At 47.9% G+C, this 20,262-nt stretch overlaps 1 protein-coding gene across 2 annotated transcripts; it reads right to left on the minus strand.

Moving 5' to 3' along the window:
* Positions 1-416: 416 nt before the first annotated feature.
* ECSIT (ECSIT signaling integrator) lies at positions 417-18,001 on the minus strand. Of its 2 annotated transcripts, none has more exons than XM_070416099.1 (8): positions 17,921-18,001; positions 11,292-11,410; positions 6,502-6,919; positions 5,917-6,140; positions 1,702-1,759; positions 1,444-1,592; positions 1,186-1,291; positions 417-754 (listed from the first exon to the last, which is right to left on the minus strand). In XM_070416099.1, the coding sequence occupies exons 2-8, from the start codon at positions 11,385-11,387 to the stop codon at positions 504-506; spliced, it is 1,302 nt and encodes a 433-aa protein (XP_070272200.1). In that variant the 5' UTR covers positions 11,388-11,410; positions 17,921-18,001; the 3' UTR covers positions 417-503. The 2 variants fall into 2 exon arrangements, with proteins under 2 accessions (XP_070272200.1, XP_070272199.1); XM_070416098.1 differs by having other exon boundaries at positions 17,894-17,974.
* Positions 18,002-20,262: the final 2,261 nt, after the last annotated feature.

Raw genomic sequence — 20,262 nt, forward strand, 5'->3', positions numbered from 1 at the left:
AAGTGGCGCGCATCTTCCGCGCCGCCGGGAAATTTCTCTTGGACTCACTGCCCCGCAGCGCCAAAGAGAGACCGAGAGGAAATTGCGCATGCGCCCAACAAGCATGCGCGACAACCTAATCTTTCTGTTCAACTTCTCACTTCATAGAGATGGAGGGAGGAGCTGAAGGTTTGAGGGCAGCCCCGTAAGAAAGAGGCTGATGACCCCTAGACCTTGGGGGTGGGACTTCTGCGTCTGGATGCTGAACGCCTGCGGGCGATGACGGGTGAGGGTGGGAGTTTCAGGTGAAGGCAGAGGAGAGGCCAGGGATCTGACCTTTCTGTCAGTCCTGGACCCGGAGAGCCCTTGAAAAGCCCTACCACCAGACACTAAAAGGGCAGGGATGCCCCACCGCCGGATAGGAGGGAAGGCAGCCCTCAACCAGGAAACTTTTATTTGCTGTACAAAGGTCATCTCATGCTTCCACACCAGTCCAGGCCCGTGCCCCGGAGCCCGCTCGGGCCTCAGCTCTGGCCCCGCTGCTGTCGCTGCGTATGGTCTTCCTCTTCTTCCTGCTCTTGGGGTGGTGGCGGGGAGGGCTCCTCCAGTCCTGAGGAGGACGCCAGGAGCTCCCCAGTGGACCCTGTCAGGCGGAAGATCACGGGGATCTGGGCCAGGGCGGGGTTGGTCTCCTGCAGGCCCTGGATCCACTTGGCCAGTGTAGCCTGGTCATGGGCACCTGCCATACACATGGCGAAGACAGGGCCTTCTTCCACTGTTGGGAGAGACAGGCCCTCAGTTTGTGCAGGGGGGACTGTAGCCCACACCCTTCCCGGCCAAGGGCAGGGACTGGAAGCTTCCTTTTGGTTTTCTTGTGTATCCAAGTCTTCGCACAGGGTATGCACTCTGCCTCAACTGCCCATCCCATGATCACCTGTGTGATGCCTCCTGGTTCTTCCAGATTCCACCGCAAAGTCCTCCCGCTTCCCACCTGCTCCTCCCCAGAATATAACTTGCCTGTTCCCGCTCTGGCCCTGCCCTGGTCACACTGGGTAACCAGCACAGAGCCGCTCCACGATGGAGAAATGACAGGCCCGGAGCCCCTCAGGTGTGTGTGTATTTGGGCACCTGCTAGGTCTGCCTCAACCCCACAGGCCACACCTCATCCCATGCTGTATCTGGAGTCCTGCTCATCCCACTTTTTACCTTCATCGATGTCAAACTCATAGTCATCCCAGCCGCCTCTCCCATACTTCAGGTCCAGCTGTATCGGGTAGTAGAGGTTCCATTCCTCTGGAATCTCCTCCACTTCCTACCCCAGGAAGGGGCGGCGGGGGGTACAGACAGTCAGAGGCTCAGGATCTTGCAGCCTCCCCCCTACCATCACCAGAAACTGTCATCCCCACCCCAATCTGTGAGCCCTCAGGGCAGTGCCAGCCCACCCCTCACCATGTGGGCCCTTACCCTCTCCTCAGGGGGCACCAAGTCTGCTCTGAGGATGTGGTAGTAGACACATTTGTCGCGAAGCCACAGGGAGAAGGGCCCCTCGACGAAGAGAGGCCGGGCTGGGTTGTGGCGGGCCAGGGCAGCCTGCTGATCGGGACTCTGGATACCTGGTGTGGCAACATCCATACCCAAGGGGCCTGGGCTGAGTCCAAAGGCCCAGGGAGCCCACCCCGCAGGCCCAGTGAGAACCCAGCTGCTCTATACGCAGGGCCTTACCTACAATATGCTGCTCGGTGGGATCTGCTGTACCTGTGGAGTCTTTGGATGAAGCCATCTGCAAAAAAAGAATAGGAGTGGAAGCTTTTGGCCTCCAGTCCCTACAGAGGAACTGGGGAGAAATGGGGAAGGGGAATCCCCAGTGAATTCTGGGCCTCCTACATGTCACTCAAGCCTAACCCCTCCTCACTTGTATCCAATTCAGCCACTAACGTTTCAGATGCTCACACAGCTGGAACCCTGGAGGCCACCCACCTGCATTAAAATCTGGGCTCTGCCACGGGCTGTGTGACCATGTCCAACTCGCTGTACCTGTGCCTTAGTTTCTCCCATTCAAACGGGTAATAACAGCACTCACTTCAGGTGGTTCTAAAATGCCAAGAGCAGCCCTAACTGGTTTGGCTCAGTGGATTGAGCATTAGCCTACCGTCCGAAGGGTCCCGGTTCGATTCTGGTCAAGGGCCCGTACCTTGGTTGCAAGCTCCTCCCCAGCTCAGGCCCTGGTCAGGAGTGTGCAGGAGGCAACCAATCAATGTGTGTCTCTCACATCAATGTTTCTCTCTGTCTTTCCCCCTCTCTTTCACTGTAAAATATCAATGGAAAAATAGCCTCAGGTGAGGATAAACAAACCAAAAAAAGGGCACATATGCTTTGACTAAAGTATCTGAGAGTAGGCAATTGTTGGCACACATCATCCATCCTTTCAGGTTAAAAATTCATTGGATCCGTGGGCACAAACATAGAAGAACCACCAAGCGTATTATTAAGTGAAATCGGCAAAAGGCAAGAAGATGCAGAAAGTGTGTAATGCTCTGCCACTGGAGAAACACTTTCTTTTTTTATTATATTTATTGAGTGACATTGATAAAATTATGTAGGTTTCAAGTGTACAATTCTGTGATACATCATCTGTTTACTACCCAAAGTCCAATCTTTCATCACCATATATTTGAGCCCCTTTAGGAGAAATTTTTTTTTAAGTTTATTATTTTTATTTTTATTTTTTTAGTTTTAGAGGGAGTGGGGGAGAGAAACATCGGCTGCCTGGGAATTGAGCCTGCAAATCAGATATGTGCCCTGACTGGAAACTGAACCAGCAACCTCTTGGTGCATGGGTCGATGCTCAACCAACTGAGCTATACTCCTGGGCAGGAGAAATGCTTTTAAAAGTGTTTTTTGGGGGTGGAAAAAGTAAATGTTTTACTCTTGGACCCTTTTACTGGACAACATACAGTGGGACCTTGGTTCTAGAACTCAATTCATTCCAGAAGGCTGTTTGAGAAGCCGTTGTTTGAAAATTGAATTAATCTGTCCCAGAACCCTAAATGATTCCGTTTTAACCTTTCTTGTATACAGAACATGTCTAATGTACTGTTTAATCTATAAATAAACACTACTTTTCTTAAACTTTTCGAACCACTCCCTACTAGGTTTAAAGGAGTCACTTTCAGCACTTGTTCCAGGGGTGTCTTTTAAGTAGTCCGCATGCAGCATCTTTGCTTGTTCATATATCACGGCCTCTGAAATGCGGTGACTGGCTAATTGCTTTTTGGTTATCCAAATCAACAACAGTTTTCCTATCTCTTCAGTTGCTTGTGATCCTTGTTTCTTTCGCACCCTTAGCAACATTAGCTCTCTTGATGGCCTCTTTATGTTTTAAAATTGTGCTAAAATTGTTGCATTCTCTCCTTTGTTTGTTGCCTGAGAGATGCTTTTTGTCATGATGAGGTAATAGCATGAAAGGACTGTCAGGTCAAAAACCAAAGTTTGGTTCGAAGTTTCGTTCAACAATCGAGACATTTTTTCTATAAACAACTAGACTGAGAATCAAATTGTTCGAGATGGGAGACATACAAGAAACAAGGTTTGACTGTATTTATACTGATTTTTCATTTCAAATTTAACATCATGCCTGGCCAGGTCGCTCAGTTAGTTAGAGCTGTCTCAATACGCCAAGGTAGGGGGTTTGATTCCCGGTCAGAGCATATATAAGACTCAACCAATGAATGCATAAATAAGTGGAACAGCAAATAGATGTTTCTTTTTTTCCCTTCCTCCCTCCCTCTCTCTAAAATCAATAAAACAAATTTTCAAAACTTAACACCATGGAGTTTTTAAAAAATAACATTTGATTATATATCTTTTTCTCTCATGCTAAAAATCTTGGTTCCTATCAGCAGTAATACATGCACTTATTTGACTTGCCCATCAATGTATAGTGTTTTTTTTACATAAATAGTTTTGACATTACTACTACCATAATGCTATGGCAGGGGTCCTCAAACTTTTTAAACAGGGGGCCAGTTCACTGTCCCTCAGACCGTTGGAGGGCCGGACTATAGTTTAAAAAAAAACTATGAACAAATTCCTATGCACACTGCACATATCTTATTTTGAAGTAAAAAAACAAAACGGGAACAAATACAATGTTTGTATTTGCATGTGGCCCACGGGCTGTAGTTTGAGGACCCCTGTGCTATGGGATCAAGTTCAGGATTTCTCTACTGATCTTGTTTCTTAGAATACATGCCACTAAAGATGGACAGTCAGATGACAGTGACTGAGAAGATTTTTTTTCTCTTCTAAGTTATGCTATCAATTAGATATTTAGCTATATCCATTTTTGTTTCTAATTTTGGTCCTTCCCCCCCCTTTTTATTTTTACACATTTGCATAGGTAAAAAGCCAATCCATATTAAATAGACCCACGTCTCTCTTCCATTCCAGTTCTCTCTACCCCATCTCCTCGCCTACCCAGAGATTATCATTTCTACCCATTTCTGACTTATCTTTGTGAAAATAGGCATATAGGTATATGCACTTTCATATCCCCTCTCTCTCACTGAAGATGGCTGACTATACCACTGTGCATACTCCATCCTTTCACTTTGCCCTTTCCCCAAATCTCTGACTGAGGTGCCTCAGTCTGCATGCACAATTTGCTCTTAATGGATACTTGGATTGTTTCCATTCTAAATCTGGGTAGTGTCAGTGATTTTCTCATGTTTTCCACCTTTCTGTATGTATTTTTCATAATGAGCAGGGGGAAATGGAATATTTATGTACACAGTATATGCAAAAAGATATATCTGCTTGCAAACACATAGGATCTCTCTGGAAGGGGACACGGAAGTGAATTCCTCTGGGGGAGACGGGCTAAAGAGCAGGAAAGGAGAGAACTCTTCACTGTGTTCTTGTTTACTGTCTGGCTTTTTATTGCATTACTTTAAAAAATTAAGAAACGAGTTAAAAACTACCTCTGTCCTCTCTCACTTGGATGCTGCGTCGCCCACTATCCTACTCCCTTTGTCTTCTCCCCCCACTACCCAATTCCATCCACATGGCTACTAGAGGGCACTTTTGAAATTGCAACTCCTTCCAGAAACATGACATCCACACCATCCCTCCTCCAGGCTCTCTCCTCACCAATAGGTTCAAAAACAAGCTCTTTAACCCATCGTCCTTCTGGCCTCTTCTCCCCAACCCAGAGCCTCTGCACCAAAGGAAGACCTTTCAGCATCTCCCTGACCTTAAAGCCTGCCCCATGCTGCTCCCTCTTCCTGGAATATTCTCGCCTCTCCTGTCCTGCCTAAGCCAAGCTCACCTTCACCTCCTCCAAGAAGCCCTCCTGGTTCCCTGCCCCTTCTGGGCTACCATGGCCCCCACGGCTTCTCTATCTTAGAACCAGTGGCTCTGAGGGAAGCTGTTATCCAGGGTTGGCCTCCATGACCAGACCAATGCTGTGAGGGGCTCTCTTTGGATCCTGTGTGACCTAGCATGAGTGGGGCCCTCAGGACATGGGTGGGGATATAGAATATTTCATTCAGTCATTCAACAAACAACTGCTGAGCTTTGTGATAGACCCTGGGCTGGACCTTGGGAGACACAGGGGAAACTGAGTCAGTGATTGAGCAACCAAACTCAGTACGACATGGTGGTCAGGAAGGGGACCCTGAGAAAGAGACAGTGTTGTTGAGACGGGAAGAATGTGAAGTCCCCAGGGAAGAGTGTTCCTGACCGAGGAAACAGCGAGTGTAAAGTGTAAAGACCCAAGGAGGGAACAGGCAGGTTGCTCAAGGAACAGAAAGGAAGGCAGATGCCTGGATTATAGTGCATGTGGGGAGGGGAGTAGGAGCAGAGGTCAGAGGTCAAGCTGCAGTAAGGAGTGAGTAAAGGGGGAGCCCAGCCCAGGGTGGTATGGACAGGGGTGAATACCTGGTAGACGGTGACCCTGGCGCTGAGGTCAGGCTCTATGTGTCGCAGGCCCAACATGGCCAGGTCCACAGGGTCCTTGGGCAGGTCCCGGGGCACAGGGAAGGGGTTGACGTTCTTGAAGCGGGAGAACCACAGCTTCATGCGCACGAACTTGAGCATGGGGTAGCTTTTGCGCCCAAATATCTGAACCAGCAGGAACTCGGTCTCCTTGTTGGGCATCACCCCTGTGCCAGGTGGATGGCAGCAGAGCCTCAGGGAGGGGGCAGAGAGGGGAGACATGGGAGACAGAGGCCGTAGAGGAGCCCGGGACCAAGAGGAAATTGTGGCAAGGACCAGATGGAAAGGGCAAGAAACAGGGAGAATAGAAGTCAGGGAATTGATGCCAGAGAACAGAATCCGAGAGAATTTAAAGGAAAAGTCAGAGGGAGAGAGGAAAGCGATGAGAGCCAAAGAGAGATTTGAGAGAGACGGGGGAGGAGAGCAGGCAGACAGAGAGGACACACATCAGAGCCACAGAGGGATGTAGGGGCCCAGACCCAGCAGTGGGAGGCAGCCACTCCCCCACCCTGAGCCTGCTGGCCTCACCGTGGTTCTCCATCTGCTCCAGGACAGCAAGCCCGCACTCCTGCTGCCGTGGGTAGTGGACGAAGATTTTCTGGAAGACGTTGCGAGGCCGGAAGACCTCCTTGGGGAAGACGTCAAGCAGCAGGTTGTAGACAGCCAGGTCCTTTTCAACGCCGTAGTCCCGCATCTTGCGCAGGGCAAGGTAGATGAAGTCGACGTGGCCCCGCTTGTGCACGTTGTGCTGCCCAAAGTTCTGCACGGCTCGCACAAAGCTGGCTTTGTCCCGGGCCCCATCTGGCGCCGGCCTAAACAGCTCTTCGTGGGGTGACAGGGGCTTGGCAGGCTGCCGCAGGGGCTCAGGTGGCCTCGGGACCAGAGATGAATCAGAGCTGTGGGTGGCTACACTGCAGTGTAGACCTCGAGGGACCTGGGAGGGTACCTGGGGACAGAGAACCACTGCTGGAATCTGCTACCTCCCAGTGCCCCTCGGGGAATGCCAGGCTTGCTCTTTCCTGGGAAAGAGGCCAGTGGGCATCCCTAAAGGCTTCTGAGGAGGTAAGCTGTGGTTCCAAATCCAAGATCAATCACCATCACAGACTATGAGAACACAATGGGAAAACCTCCTCAGAGACAATTTGACAATATTCACGAGGACAAACACACCCCTTCTGTCACAGCAATCCTGCACCTGATATTTAAATCTGACATCTCTAAACACACCTGCACCACATGACTGTGCATCCGCTATGTCAGTGGAAATGGCCCCAGTGTGCATCAGCAAGGAAATGATAAAGCAAATGGCTATGAACTTGGACAAGAAGCACATCTGCTGCTCTAAGACACACTGAGGAGGTCTTGCGTTACTTGGGTGATCTTCAAGGTATACCATTAAATTAAAAAAAGCAGAGTGTGAAACTGTTTAGAGTAGGTTCCCATATGCATAAAAAAAAAAAAAAAATCCCCGCCCTAGCCGGTTTGGCTCAGTGGATAGAGCGTTGGCCTGCAGACTGAAGGGTCCCAAGTTCCATTCTGGCCAAGGGCACATGCCTGGGTTGCAGGCTTGATCCACAGTAGGGGACATGTAGGAGGCAGCCTATCAATGATTCTCTCTCATCTTTGATGTTTCTATCTCTCTATCCCTCTCCCTTCCTCTCTAAAATCAATAAAAATATATATTAAAAAAAATCCCCAAACTTACATACAGTAGATCATCATCATTTATGGATTCCGTATTTCCGAATTTGCCTACTTGCTAAAATTGATGTGTAATCCCCAAGTCAGTAACTTTCCTAGTCTTTCGTGGACACGTGTGGCTGAGGTTGAACAAGATGATGCTCTGCCTTCTTGTCTTGGCTCTCATACTGTCACGTGTCCGTTCAGAGGCTTACTTAGTGCATGTTTCTCACATCTTTTTGTTGGTGATTTTGCTACTGAAAATGGTCCCCAAACGTGGCACAGAGTGCTGCTTAGCACTCCTACATACCAGAAGGCTCTGCTGTTGCTTACAGAAAAAACACGTGGTAGATAAGCTTCATTTAGGCATAAGTTATAGTGCTGTTGATTGTGAGTTCAATGTTAATTAATCAACTATATATTAAATAAGGTCCCTTTAAAAAGAAATATGCATACAATAAGGTTACGTAATGATTGGTTGAGGAAAATGTGACAAGAGGCTCACAGGAACCCTACTCATACTTCACCTGGGAGCAAAGGTTTAGTAATCGCTAATTCAATGTATGCAGCAATTTTATAGACCATAATACTGTGAGTAATGAGAAGTGACTATATGGATAGACATACTTTGCATCTATGAAATATGTTTGGGAGGAAATATAATAAACACGTAAAATCTCTTGCCTTTAGAGCAGTGGTTCTCAACCTTCCTAATGCCGTGACCCTTTAATATAGTTCCTCATGTTGTGGTGACCCCCAACCATAAAATTATTTTCATTGCTACTTCATAATTGTAATTTTGCTACTGTTATGAATCATAATGTAAATATCTGATATGCAGGATGTATTTTCATTGTTACAAATTGAACATAATTAAAGCATAGTGATTAATCACAAAAACAATATGTAATATATGTGTTTTCCGATGGTCTTAGGCGACCCCTGTGAAAGGGTCGTTCGACCCCCAAAGGGGCCGCGACCCACAGGTTGAGAACCGCTGCTCTAGAGCTAAGTGGTGGCCAGACAAGAAGACAGACCCTTGTTGTGATGCAGCCTCAGAACTTTTAGAATTTTGGGAGGAACCAAGATGGCGGCAAAGGTAAATGCTGGTACTCACTGCCTCCCACAACCATATCAAAATTATAACTAAAATACAGAACCATCATTCAGAACCACCTGAAAGCTGGTTGAATGGAAGTCCTACAACTAGAGAGTAAAGAAGAAAGCACGTTGAGACTGGTAGGAGGGGTGAAGGCAAGGAATGGGCTGGTCCAACAGCCACATGTGGCGTATTTTTAATCCAGAGGGAGATCATCCCTGTAGAGGCCGCTGTGAGGAGCAAAGGGTCCCAGCTCAACACCAGACCCCCCGACGCAGGGTCCCAGAGCTCGGAAGAGAAGTCCCTGTAACTTTGAGCTGTAAAAACCAGCAGGGATTGTGGCTGAGGGACACGGAGACTGCCGGAGACCCAGATGTCCCTCTTAAAGGGCCGGGCATGAACTTACTTGGACTGGATACCTCTGAGCTCCAGTGCCAGGAGGCTTTGGGGGACCCGGATATATATGGGGAGGAACTGGATTGTCTGGCATCTTCTATCAGATGGAGGTGCTCACAGGGGTCATTATTCCTATGCCAAGACCTCCCCCATCCCAGAGCTGACTGGCAACCATATCTGAGTCCCCAACACTGTTTGCTTCACCCTGGTGATTCCCTGAGACCTGGCCCCATCCAATTGGCAGCTCTACCCAAGCTGTTGGCATCAGCTTTTCCACACGAATGGCCTGTCCTGGCTCAGGCTTAAACTCTGCTGAAATATCTCAAACAAGCCACAGCTGGTGTCAGAGTGCCCCATACCTATCAATAAAAGGCCCAAGCCTCAGCACCAGCACCAGTCTGCCTTGCTTCACAGCTGGGCCTCGCCTGGGCACTTGCAAACCCAATACAAATAGGAGGAATCTGCAGATCTCTCTTGAGCTCCTGCCAGGTGGCCCCAGGCAATGACTGACCTCCTGGGAGGCCCCAAAGCCAGTGCACCCAGTGGACAGCTCTGACCATACAGATTACAACTCTACACATCCATAAGCGACACACTCAAGGGGCAAACTCAATGAGCACCAAAGCCCCACTGAAGCAAGTCCTGCTCCACAGGGGTGTCTTCTGCACAGCAGCTCTCCCACTGTAGTCGCAGCTGGTCCCCACAGCCAATTGGCCTGGAGGTCAACTCCTCCCAGTGACGCCAACAGGAATCAAGGCTCAACTACAACAAGACTATACACACAGCCCACACGGGCGCACCTAGATGACCAGATCAGGTCACTGGGGAGGCTAAGCCACTGGGTCCTATAGGACACCCACTACACAAGGCCACTCTACCAACTCCAGGAGACATAGCAGCTCTCCAAAATGCAGAGACAAAGAAACATGTCACAAATGAAAGAAATGGAAGAAAGCAAACTACTGGATACAGAGTTCAAAACCATGGTTATATGGTTACTCAAGGATCTTCATAGGACCTTCAAGGGACTTGGTGAGACTTTTAAGGATCTTAGTGAGAATGTCAAAGACATGGAAAAGGACCAGTCAGAAATTAAGCATACATTAACTGAAATAAAGAATAATTTACAGGGATTCAACAGTGGACAGCTGCCTACATTTGTCAGTAAAGTTTTATTGGAACACAGCCATGCTCATTCATTATGTCTGGCTTGTGACAGAGTTGAATAGCTGTGATGAAGCTTGTGTGTCCTACAAAGCCAAAAATATTTACTCTAGGACCCTTTACAAAAAATTGTGCTGAACCCTGCTTTAGATGATAAACAACAAATTTCTTATTTTAATTTGAACTGAATGTTTACTGAGTATTCTTATGTTCCAGGCATTGTTGAGTACTGACTGTACCCTTTTACAGATGAAGAAACTGAGGCCCAGTGGGGTGCAGTGGGACGCCTGGTGTAACACAGCTGCCGAGCAGCAGAGCTGGGACTGGAGTCTCTTCTCTGCTGCCCCCACAGCCATCCTGAAGTCTTGCTTACATAAGGTGATGCAAAACAAATAAACAGACATTGATTTAAAGTGAAAGTGTAGGCAAATAGTACTACAAGTGGTATGTGCATAAGGAAAAAATCGAAAAGGAAGCTCTAGAACACCCAAAAGTGTAACCGCAAAGGAGATCATCTAAATTAAATGCATAGCAAAGGGCCTGGCACAGAGAAAGGGCTCAGTAAGAGAGCTTTTAACAGTATCACCACCATCATTGTTGTTTCAATCTATGGCCACTGATTGCCTTGGATCATCACTTTGGATAAGGGATGGAAGTTCAATTTTCTGCCCACATCCTTATAGGTGGATGTAGGAGGTATCCAGAGTCACCACTCAAATCTGGTTGGCTCATACATCCTTATTTTCAAATTCCCCCTCATACCTGTGGGCACCAGCACTTTTTAAAATAAATAAGAAACATTCAATTGGCCCTCAGAGCAGACAGGCCAGCCCAGACACGCCCCCCCGCCCTCCCCCCCTCCCCCCCCCCCAAGCTGGCTTCATTGGGTGGATTCTGAAGGGCTTGGGAGCAAATCCTAGGCCTGCCTGCCTCCGTCCCTCCCTCCCTCCACCCTGATGACTGCTTGGTTGGCAGTTACCTGAGAGAAGGGAGCTCCCGTGAGGGCAGCACCACAGACGCCTCTCCAGCCCCGAGAGAGGCCCCGAGCTAGCATGATGGCTTGGGCCCAGCTCATGCCTCTGCTTGTTGGACAACCACCTGGACAAGGGAGAAGAGACAGCATCAGCTTGGCACCCCACCCGCTAATGGAGATGAACCCCACTCTTGGCAGAGGCCACATTCCAGTCTGCACAGCTAACTCACCAGCCCCACTGCTTCCTCATCCACAGGATGGAGCTTAAATGACTGTTACAATCAAGGGTCCTTGCTTCACTATCTAGAGAAATTTGCTGCAATGGTTCCCCACCTTCCCTCCCAGGTCTTTTTTTTTTTTAATCCTCTTCAGAGGATATGTTTTTATTGATTTTAGAGAGGGAGAAAAACATTGTAGGAGAAACATTGATGTAGGAGAAACATTGATTGGTTGCCTCAATTGTACATGTCCCAACTGGGGATCGAACCTGCAATCTAGGTATGTGCCCTGACCAGACTCGAACCCACAACCTTTGGTGTACTGGACAGTGCTTAAACCAACTGAGCCATCTGGGAAAGGCCCTATGAGGTCATTTCTTAACTTTAGTCACATACCATACAGTCCACCCTTTTAAAATGTAAAGTTCCGGGGGGGAAAGGGGAACATATGTAAAACTTTCAACAGTAAAGTTTTAATTTTTTTTTTTTTCTATTTTTTCTTTTTTTTTTTAAGATTTTTTTTTTTTCGCTTAAAGTATTACAAAGGGTATTACATAAGTGTCCTTCCCCCCCCCCCCCCCCCCCCCCCCGCCCTTGACAAACCCCTACCCTCCCTTACCCCCCAGTGTCTTATGTCCATTAGTTATGCTTATATGCATGCATACCAGTCCTTCAGTTGATCTCTTACTCCCCTCCCTCCTGCCCCCCAACTCTCTCTGGCCTTCCCACTGCAGTTTGACAATCAGTTTGAGGCAGCTCTGCCTCTGTATCTATCATTGTTCAAAAGTTTGTAATGGTCTTTATTATCCATGAATGAGTGAGATCATGTGGTATTTTTCCTTCATTGACTGGCTTGTTTCACTTAGCATAATTTTTAAAAAAGTATAAAGTTAGCCCTAACCAGTTTGGCTCAGCGGATAGAGCGTCGGCCTGTGGACTGAAGGGTTCCAGGTTCGATTCCGATCAAGGGCATGTACCTTGGTTGCGGGCACATCCCCAGTAGGGGGTGTGCAGGAGGCAGCTGATCGATGTTTCTCTCTCATCGATGTTTCTAACTCTCTATCCCTCTCCCTTCCTCTGTAAAAAATCAATAAAATATATTTTTTAAAAAAAGTAAAGTTCAATCTTTTTTTTTTTTTTTAGTATATTCAGAGTTGTGCAACCAGCACTGTAATTTTAGAACATTTTGTCACCCTGAAAACAAAACCTAATGAAAACAAAAACATTAACCATCACTCTGATTTCCTTTCATCCTCAACCCTAGACAACCAATAATCTACCATCTCTATAAATATGCCTACTCTGGGCATGTCATATAAATGGAATCATACAATATACGTATGTTCTTTTGTGGCTAGCACCTTTCAGTTAGCATGTGTCCAAGGTTCATCCATGTTGTAACATGTATCCGACTTCATCCCTTTTAGTTACCAAAAAATGTCCATTGTCTGGATGTTTTATTTATCCCTTCATCAACGGATGGACATTTGGGTTGCTCCCACTCTTACTATAACGAATGCTGCTATGAACACCCATGTAGAAGCTTTTGTGTGAACATGTGTTTACACTTCTCTTGGGTCTACACTTAGAAGTCATATTGCTGGGATATATGGTAACTCTACTTAACATTTTGAGGAGCCCCTGAAACTTTTCCAAAGTAGCTCCATTTTACATTCCCACCAGCACTGTGTAAGGGTTCCGATGTCTTCACGTCCTTGCCAACACTGTCAGTCTTTTCGACTAGACATCCTGCTGAGTGTGAAGTGGTAGCTCCTTGGGGTTTGGATTTGCATTTCCCGAATGATTAATGATGTCGAGCATCTTTTCATGTGCTTATTGGCCATTGTGTATCTTCGTTGGAGAAATGTCTATTTAAATGCTTTGTCCATTTTTTAAAAATGGGTTCTCTTTTTTCATTATTGAGTTGTAAGAGTTCTTTATATATCCTGGATAACAGACCCTTATGATTTAAAAATCATTTCTCCCATTCTTTGGGTTTTCTTTGCACTTGTTATCATTGCAGCACAAGTTTTAAATTGTGATGAAGTCCAATAACATTTTTCTTTTATAGCTCTGCTTTTGATGTTGTCTCTAAAAAAACATGCCGAGCCCAAGGTTATAAAGATTTACCTCTCTCTTTCTTCTAAGACTTTTTAGCTCTTACATTTAGGTCTATGATCCACTTTGAATTTGTGTGTATTGTGTAACAAAGGGGTTCACTTCAGGTGGATATCCAGTTGTCCTAGGCCTGTTTGTTGAAGAGACTATTTTTTCTTCATTTTATTGTCTTAGCACGCTTGGTGAAAATCAATTGACCATAAATGTAAGGGTTTATTTCTGGGCTCTCAATTCTATTCCATTGATCCATGTTGAACCTTATACCAGTACTACACAGTTTTGGTTATTATAGTTTTCTAACTCAGGAACTGTAAGTCCAACTTTGTCCTTCTTTTATAAGAAGATTGTTTTGGCTATTCCTGGTTTTAGAATCAGCTGTCAATTTCTGTAAAAAGCCAGAGGGATTCTGATAAGGATGTACTGACTCTGTAGATTGATTTGGGGACTATTGTATCTGAATAATAATGTGAAGTCTCCTGATCCACACACATGGGCTGTGTCTTTATTTATTTATTTATCACCATTTATTTAGATCTTTAATTTCAACAATGTTTTATAGTTTTCAGTCTTTTATTTCTTTTGTTAAATTTATTTGTATTTCATTCATTTTTTTAAATATGTATTTTTTTATTTTTAGAAAACTATGGATGCGAGAGTGACACATCAGCTGCCTCCTGCACACCCCCTACTGGGGATCAAACCTGGGCATGGGCCCTGACTGGAATGGAACCAGTGACCTCTTGGTTCACAGGTCACTGCTCAACCTCTAAGTCACACCGGCTGGGCTTAATTTTGTTTCTGTACTGTTCATTGCTAGTATATAGAAAGAGAATTTATTTATTTTTGTTAATCCTCGCCCGAGGATATTTTTTACCATTGATTTTTAGAGAGCGGAAGGGAGGGGGAAAGAGAGAGAGAAACATCTGTTTGAGAGACACATGGAGTGGTTGCCTCCTGCACACTCCCAGACCAGAGCCTGGTATCAAGCCTGCAACTGTGGTTCATGCCCTTGATCGGAATCAAACGTGAAACTCTTCACTCCAAGGGCTGATGCTCTAAATACTAGGCAAAACCAACTAGGGGGAAATAAAATTTACTTTTACTTTGATCTTGTATACTGCAACTTTGCACAACTCACTTATTAGCTCTAATAGCTTTCTATTGGATTCCTTAGAATTTTCCATATACAATATCATGTCTTCTGAAAATAGAAATAGGCTTACTTCTTTCTTTCTAATCTGGATGTCTTTTATTTCCTTTTCCTGCCCAAGTGCCCTTGCTGGAACCTTCAGTACAATGTTGAATAGAAGTGGCAAGAGCCGCTTCCATGTGCTTCTCTTGATTTTAGGGGAAAAGCATCCAGTCTTTCATCAGTGTGAGCTGTGGGTTTTTCATAGACGTCCTTTATCAGGTTGAGGAAATATTGAGTGTTATTATCAGAAAGGGTATTGGATTTTGTCAAATGCTTTTTGTTGCATCTATTAAAATAATCGTGTGACTTTTGTCTTTTATACATTAACTGATTTTCAGATTTTAAATTAACCTTGCATTTCTGGGATAAATTCCATATATATAATCCTTTTTATATGTTACTAAAATTTGGTTTGTTAGTATTCTGTTGAGGATTTTTGTGTCCATATTCATAAAAAATACTGGTCTGTAGTTTTCTTTTCGTGCTTGTTTGGTTTGGTATCAGGTAATGCTGGCCCCATAAAATGAACTGGGAAGTATTAGATCATCCTCAGCATTAAACTTTCTCTAGCATCTCCCATCTTGACCTGAAGTCTCCCTCCAGCCTCTGTTTCACATCTCTGCTCCCTTTACAAAAAAGTTTTATCCTGAGAGGTGTCTACATACTATACTCCACTTATTCCAACCTGGCTGCTGCCCCCACCACTCCACTAACCCCTCCCTTGATGGTTTATACCAGGGGTGGGCAAACTTTTTGACTCGAGGGCCACAACGGGTTCTTAAATTGGACCGGAGGGCCGGAACAAAAGCATGGATGGAGTGTTTGTGTGAACTAATATAAGTTCAAAGTAAACATCATTACATAAAAGGGTATGGTCTTTTTTTTTTTTTTTTTAGTTTTATTCACTTCAAACGGGCCGGATCCGTAGTTTGCCCACAGCTGGTTTATACTCACCAAAGCCCGCGAAGCATGTGGCACTGGTGAGCCCCTCCTCCCACCTGCTTGACACGGTTGATTTTCTTCCTAGCACCCAGGCCTGCTTCTCACTTAGTCAGCAAGACCCACTTCCTTCTCTAAAGTTTGCCATGTCTGAAAACTTGACTGGACAGACAAATCACTGGGATCTTGTTAAAAGGCAGATTCTGAATCAGCAGCTCTGGGGTGGAGCCAGACTCCGGCTGCTTATCTAACAAGCTTCCCCAGAGATCCTGGTGCTGCCGGTCTGGAGAACACACTTTGGGTAACCGGGCTGCAGAATCCCACATTCCGGATTTGTCTGTCTACCACCCTGAGGTGTCATTCAGCTTGCTTCTCTCCTCGCCTTTGTGTTCCTGTAGGCAGCTCTAATGGTTCTCAAACTTTGTTCACATTAGAGTCATCTAGGAAGCTTTTAAAAATCCCCATGCCCAGATATAGTAAATCAGAATACCTAGAGGCAGGGCCTAGGCACCAGCATTTTAGCACACTCCAATGACTCTCACACGCAGCTAAGATTAAGACCCTAATTTATTATTTTATTTTATTAAATATATTTTTTATTGATTTCAGAGAGGAAGGGAGAGGGAGAGAGAGAGAGAAACATCAATGATGAGAGAGAATCATTGATCGGTTGCCTCCTGCAAGTCCCACACTGGGGATCGAGCCCACAATCCGGGCACATGCCCTTGACCAGAATCGAACCCAGGACCCTTCAGGCCAACGCTCTATCCACTGAGCCAAACCAGCTAGGGCAAGACCCTAATATACACATTGGCCACTCAAAGTGTGTTTCAGGGATCAGCTGCATTGGTATCATCATCTGGGAGTTTACTAGAAATGCAGAATCTCAGCACTAACCCAGACCTACTGAATCAGAATCTGCATTTAACCAGTGTCCAGGTTTCTTCTATGTGTGTTAAAGTCTGAGAAATGATGATCTACATGCTGATGGATCCAAATGTTATCGCCTAAGCTCCAGCTTTCATACCGAACTGCCACTTTGGCATATACCCAGCTGTCTCAAACTTAATTTGCGCCAAACTGATATCCCTGCTTAAACTTGTTTCCTCCCCATTCCTGGCCAATGACACCACCAATTCCTAGTCATTCAGGTCTAAAACCTAGGAGTCACTGCTGAATCCACTGTGTCCCTCACGCCCCCATTTAATCCATTAGGTAGTTCTGGTGACTACTTCCACACCGACCCCAAGTGCATACATTTCCCTCCATCTGCAGGCCAGCACCCCGACGACCTCTCTCCCAGGCTCCCACGTCTTCCCTTATGCACCTCCAGTCAGTTCTCCCCACCTTGACCATAGGGAGCTTTAAAAAATGTGAACTAGCCTGGCCAGGGTAGCTCAGTGGCTGAGTGTTGACCTGTGAACCAGGAGGTCACAGTTCGATTCCCGGTCAGGGCACATGCCCGGGTTGTGGGCTCGATCTCCAGTGTGGGGCGAGCAGGAGGCAGCAGATCAATGATTCTCTCTCATCACTGATGTTTCTATATCTTTCTCCCTTCCTCTCTGAAAGCAATAAAAACTATTAAAAAAATAAAAAGTAAATAAAATAAAACGTGAACTGAATTCAGTGTTCTCTGCCTAAAATTAATGATACATCACGCGTAAGATAAAATCAGACAGGGACTACTCCTCCAAACCCAATTCTTACAACCCCAGCTACACTTTCTTAAACAAGATAAATGTATCCTGGTCTCAGAACCTTCGCGCTTGCGTTTCCTTCTGTTTGGACAGTTCTTCCCCCAGATCAGGACACAGCTCGCTCCGGCCATTCAGGCCTATGTTCTAAGGAAAGAAAGGCCTTCCCAGACAGCAGCCTCACTCCCTGTTCGAAGCCCCCCCGCACCCCGATGAATGCATTTTTAGCAACTACTGGCATCGCAAACCACCCGTTCATTTTCATTTGCGACTTGTGCCAGGTCGGGCTCCTCCCCACCCTCGCCCCCCAGGAGATGGAGGATTTGTCCTGCCTTCCTCATTGCTGCGGCTCCAGCACCAGGGACAACACCTGGTCTACGGCAGGTGCCTAACAAGGCCACCGGAATGGACAGAACTAAGTTTCCACAAACTCTCTAACTTACAAACCTGAAGCCCGCGGCGGGGTGTACCTACAGCAGCTCTGCGGCGGGCCGCCGGGAGCCCGGGGTCGCTGGGAGACACAGGCGCACGCGGGCTCGAGTTCCGGCCGAGCGGCCCACCTGCGGCGTGCGCGCTGGAGACAGCCTCACCCTCTCGGAGCCTCGGCTGTCTCATCTGCAAAACGTAAGATTCAAGTCGTGAGAAGGCAGCGCACGGAGAGCGGCCTTCCCCGGCGCGTCTCCGCCCGCCCCGCCCCGCAGAGGTCACGGTGCCCTGGCCCAGCAGCCGGGCCCCGCTGGCGCCGCCCTCTCGCGCCGCCGGCCCAGAACGGGCCGCTCCGGAGCCCCGCAGCTCGAGCTCGCCTCCCCACCCACAACCGACCTACGAACGCGGGCGGCCGCCGACTCTGAGCCACTGCCATCTGGCCGCTGGGCGCCGCCATGTTGCCCAGAGAGCTTCCGGGTCACGGGCCGCCAGGGAGACAGCCAATCAAGAACGCGGGTTTAGAGAGGTCCCGCCCCGAAGGGAGGAGCACCAATAGGAAGGGAGGACGACGTGGGCGCTGCCTCATAATGAGCCAGCCCCTGCCCCGTATAAGGCAAACCGCATCCCTGACCTGGGGGTTGAGAATGGCCCGGGGAGGAGCGACGGGGTCGTCCCTGGGCCGGCAGCCTGTTGATCCAGGTGGGAATGAAATAGTAAAGGTGGACGTCCTCCCAGCGTGAGAAATGCAGTGTCCGGGTCCCTGGATTCGTACCTTTCCCTTCTGCGCGGCAGGTGCATGATCCCAGGATCATTCCTTTGCCTCCGGGCATGGCGACCTCAGAGAGGGTGCAGCTGGCATCCACCCCGACGGCTGCAGGAGCTGGGCAGCCGGACAGAGGAGGTACCTGGGGCGGGGACATGGCTACAGAGCAATGACGCTCCCTGCTGGTCCTCGTGGTGCCCCCTCCCGCGGTCCTGCCTCCTGACTTCGTCTTGTGCCCGCTTCTGGGCGCTCATCCAGCGCGTGCTCCACAGCCTCGGAGCGCCCTGCACTCACGCCTAGGCTTCCAGGTAGTGCGGGGGCGGGGTGGCCCCTCTGCCCTCATTCAGACTCCACCTCCCTCTCCTGGTGCCTGGCCACCCTCCTCTCGCCGGCCATCAGCGCCCTCGGGCGGTACCACCTGCTCTCCGTGGAGACTAACCATCAGCCTCACTCCATGAGTCAGCTGGGCCCAGGTGGATATTCCCCACTTCACTCTCACCCCGCCTCTGAGCTCCTGTGGGGGCGGGGAGCCGGTAACATGGGGGAGGGGGTGGACACTGCTGAAGGTCTTCAGGTGAGTAAGGAACCCCTCCATGCCAGGCCCCCAGCTACCCTGTACAGGGCGGTCCAGAGTGTGGGGGTGGTCAGTGGGCTCCATGCTCCCTTTGACCCACAGACTGTGGCTGATGCCTCTGGTAACCTGCTCCATGGTAGATGGGGTCCAGTTGGGTGGGCCCTGGGTCACATTCACTCAATCCCCTGCCCACCTCCCTCCACAGCTGGTGCTGATCCACTGCACCTAGGACATCATTTGTTCCTGAGTTAACATACAGTTTCTCTTTAGCTTTCACCACCTCCCTCAGATCCCTGGGACGCTACCTCTCTCCCCCTCCCCACCATGTATTGAACATCTCCTGTGCGCTGTTAATATTAGCTCCATGAGGAGAGGAAGATTTTGTTTGTTGTATATATTGTCCCTAGCATTGGGGACGGGGCCTGGTAGGTGCTCAATAGATGTTAGTTACAAAATGAATGAATGAATGTTCCTGATGCTCATCCCAATATTTAAACCCTAGGAACTGTCCCTTGTGATGGCCTCATGTGACTGCCTTCCACACACCTGACTAATTACCCTACCTTTGCGGGCCCCCCCCCCATCTTTCCCCAGTCCCAGGGTAGGCTGCACACTACCTGAAGACCTCTATGCCAGTTTGTGTCTGCTCTCAGCCCTTTGCCAATTTTGGGTACTTGGGTCTGGAGACATGTGAGCGTCTTCCTGCAATTCTCCTTGTCCTCCCTCACCCTGACTCCCACTCTCCGCTCCAAAATTGGTTGTTGAGTAAGCAAGCTGCCCCTGAAACTTGTTAGTGGCCTTACTGAGTGGTGTGCCCATGGTTGTAGTTGTACAGCTGGCATCACTGTGACGCTGTTTTAAAGTTTGAGGGGTTTTGACTTTGGCTTTGTGGACCTGGACATCCTCAACATTCTATGGATGTACTGTGTCACGCTGTCCAGGGCGTGAGGTGGGGAAGCCTCACGTCCCAGAGCCGGTGGGAAGGGATTGAAGGGATGTGGAAGAGCTCCCCTAAACCCTGCTGCAGACTTGGACTTAGGCCCAAAGTGGTGG

Source organism: Myotis yumanensis, unplaced genomic scaffold (assembly GCF_028538775.1).
Source record: "Myotis yumanensis isolate MYYU_CA2020_CCGP unplaced genomic scaffold, mMyoYum1.0.hap1 SCAF_5, whole genome shotgun sequence".
NCBI classification, from domain to species: Eukaryota; Metazoa; Chordata; class Mammalia; order Chiroptera; family Vespertilionidae; genus Myotis; species Myotis yumanensis.

What these genes read in the sequence shown, in the direction of transcription:
- ECSIT (XM_070416099.1), bottom strand. Translation starts at nt 11,387, where the DNA reads ATGAGCTGGGCCCAAGCCATCATGCTAGCTCGGGGCCTCTCTCGGGGC. An exon ending in CCAGGGTCACCGTCTACCAG is followed by an intron (nt 1,760 to 5,916) that starts GTATTCACCCCT and finishes CTTTTTTTGCAG; the next exon opens with ATGGCTTCATCCAAAGACTC. An exon ending in TGGTGCCCCCTGAGGAGAGG is followed by an intron (nt 1,292 to 1,443) that starts GTAAGGGCCCAC and finishes TTCCTGGGGTAG; the next exon opens with GAAGTGGAGGAGATTCCAGA.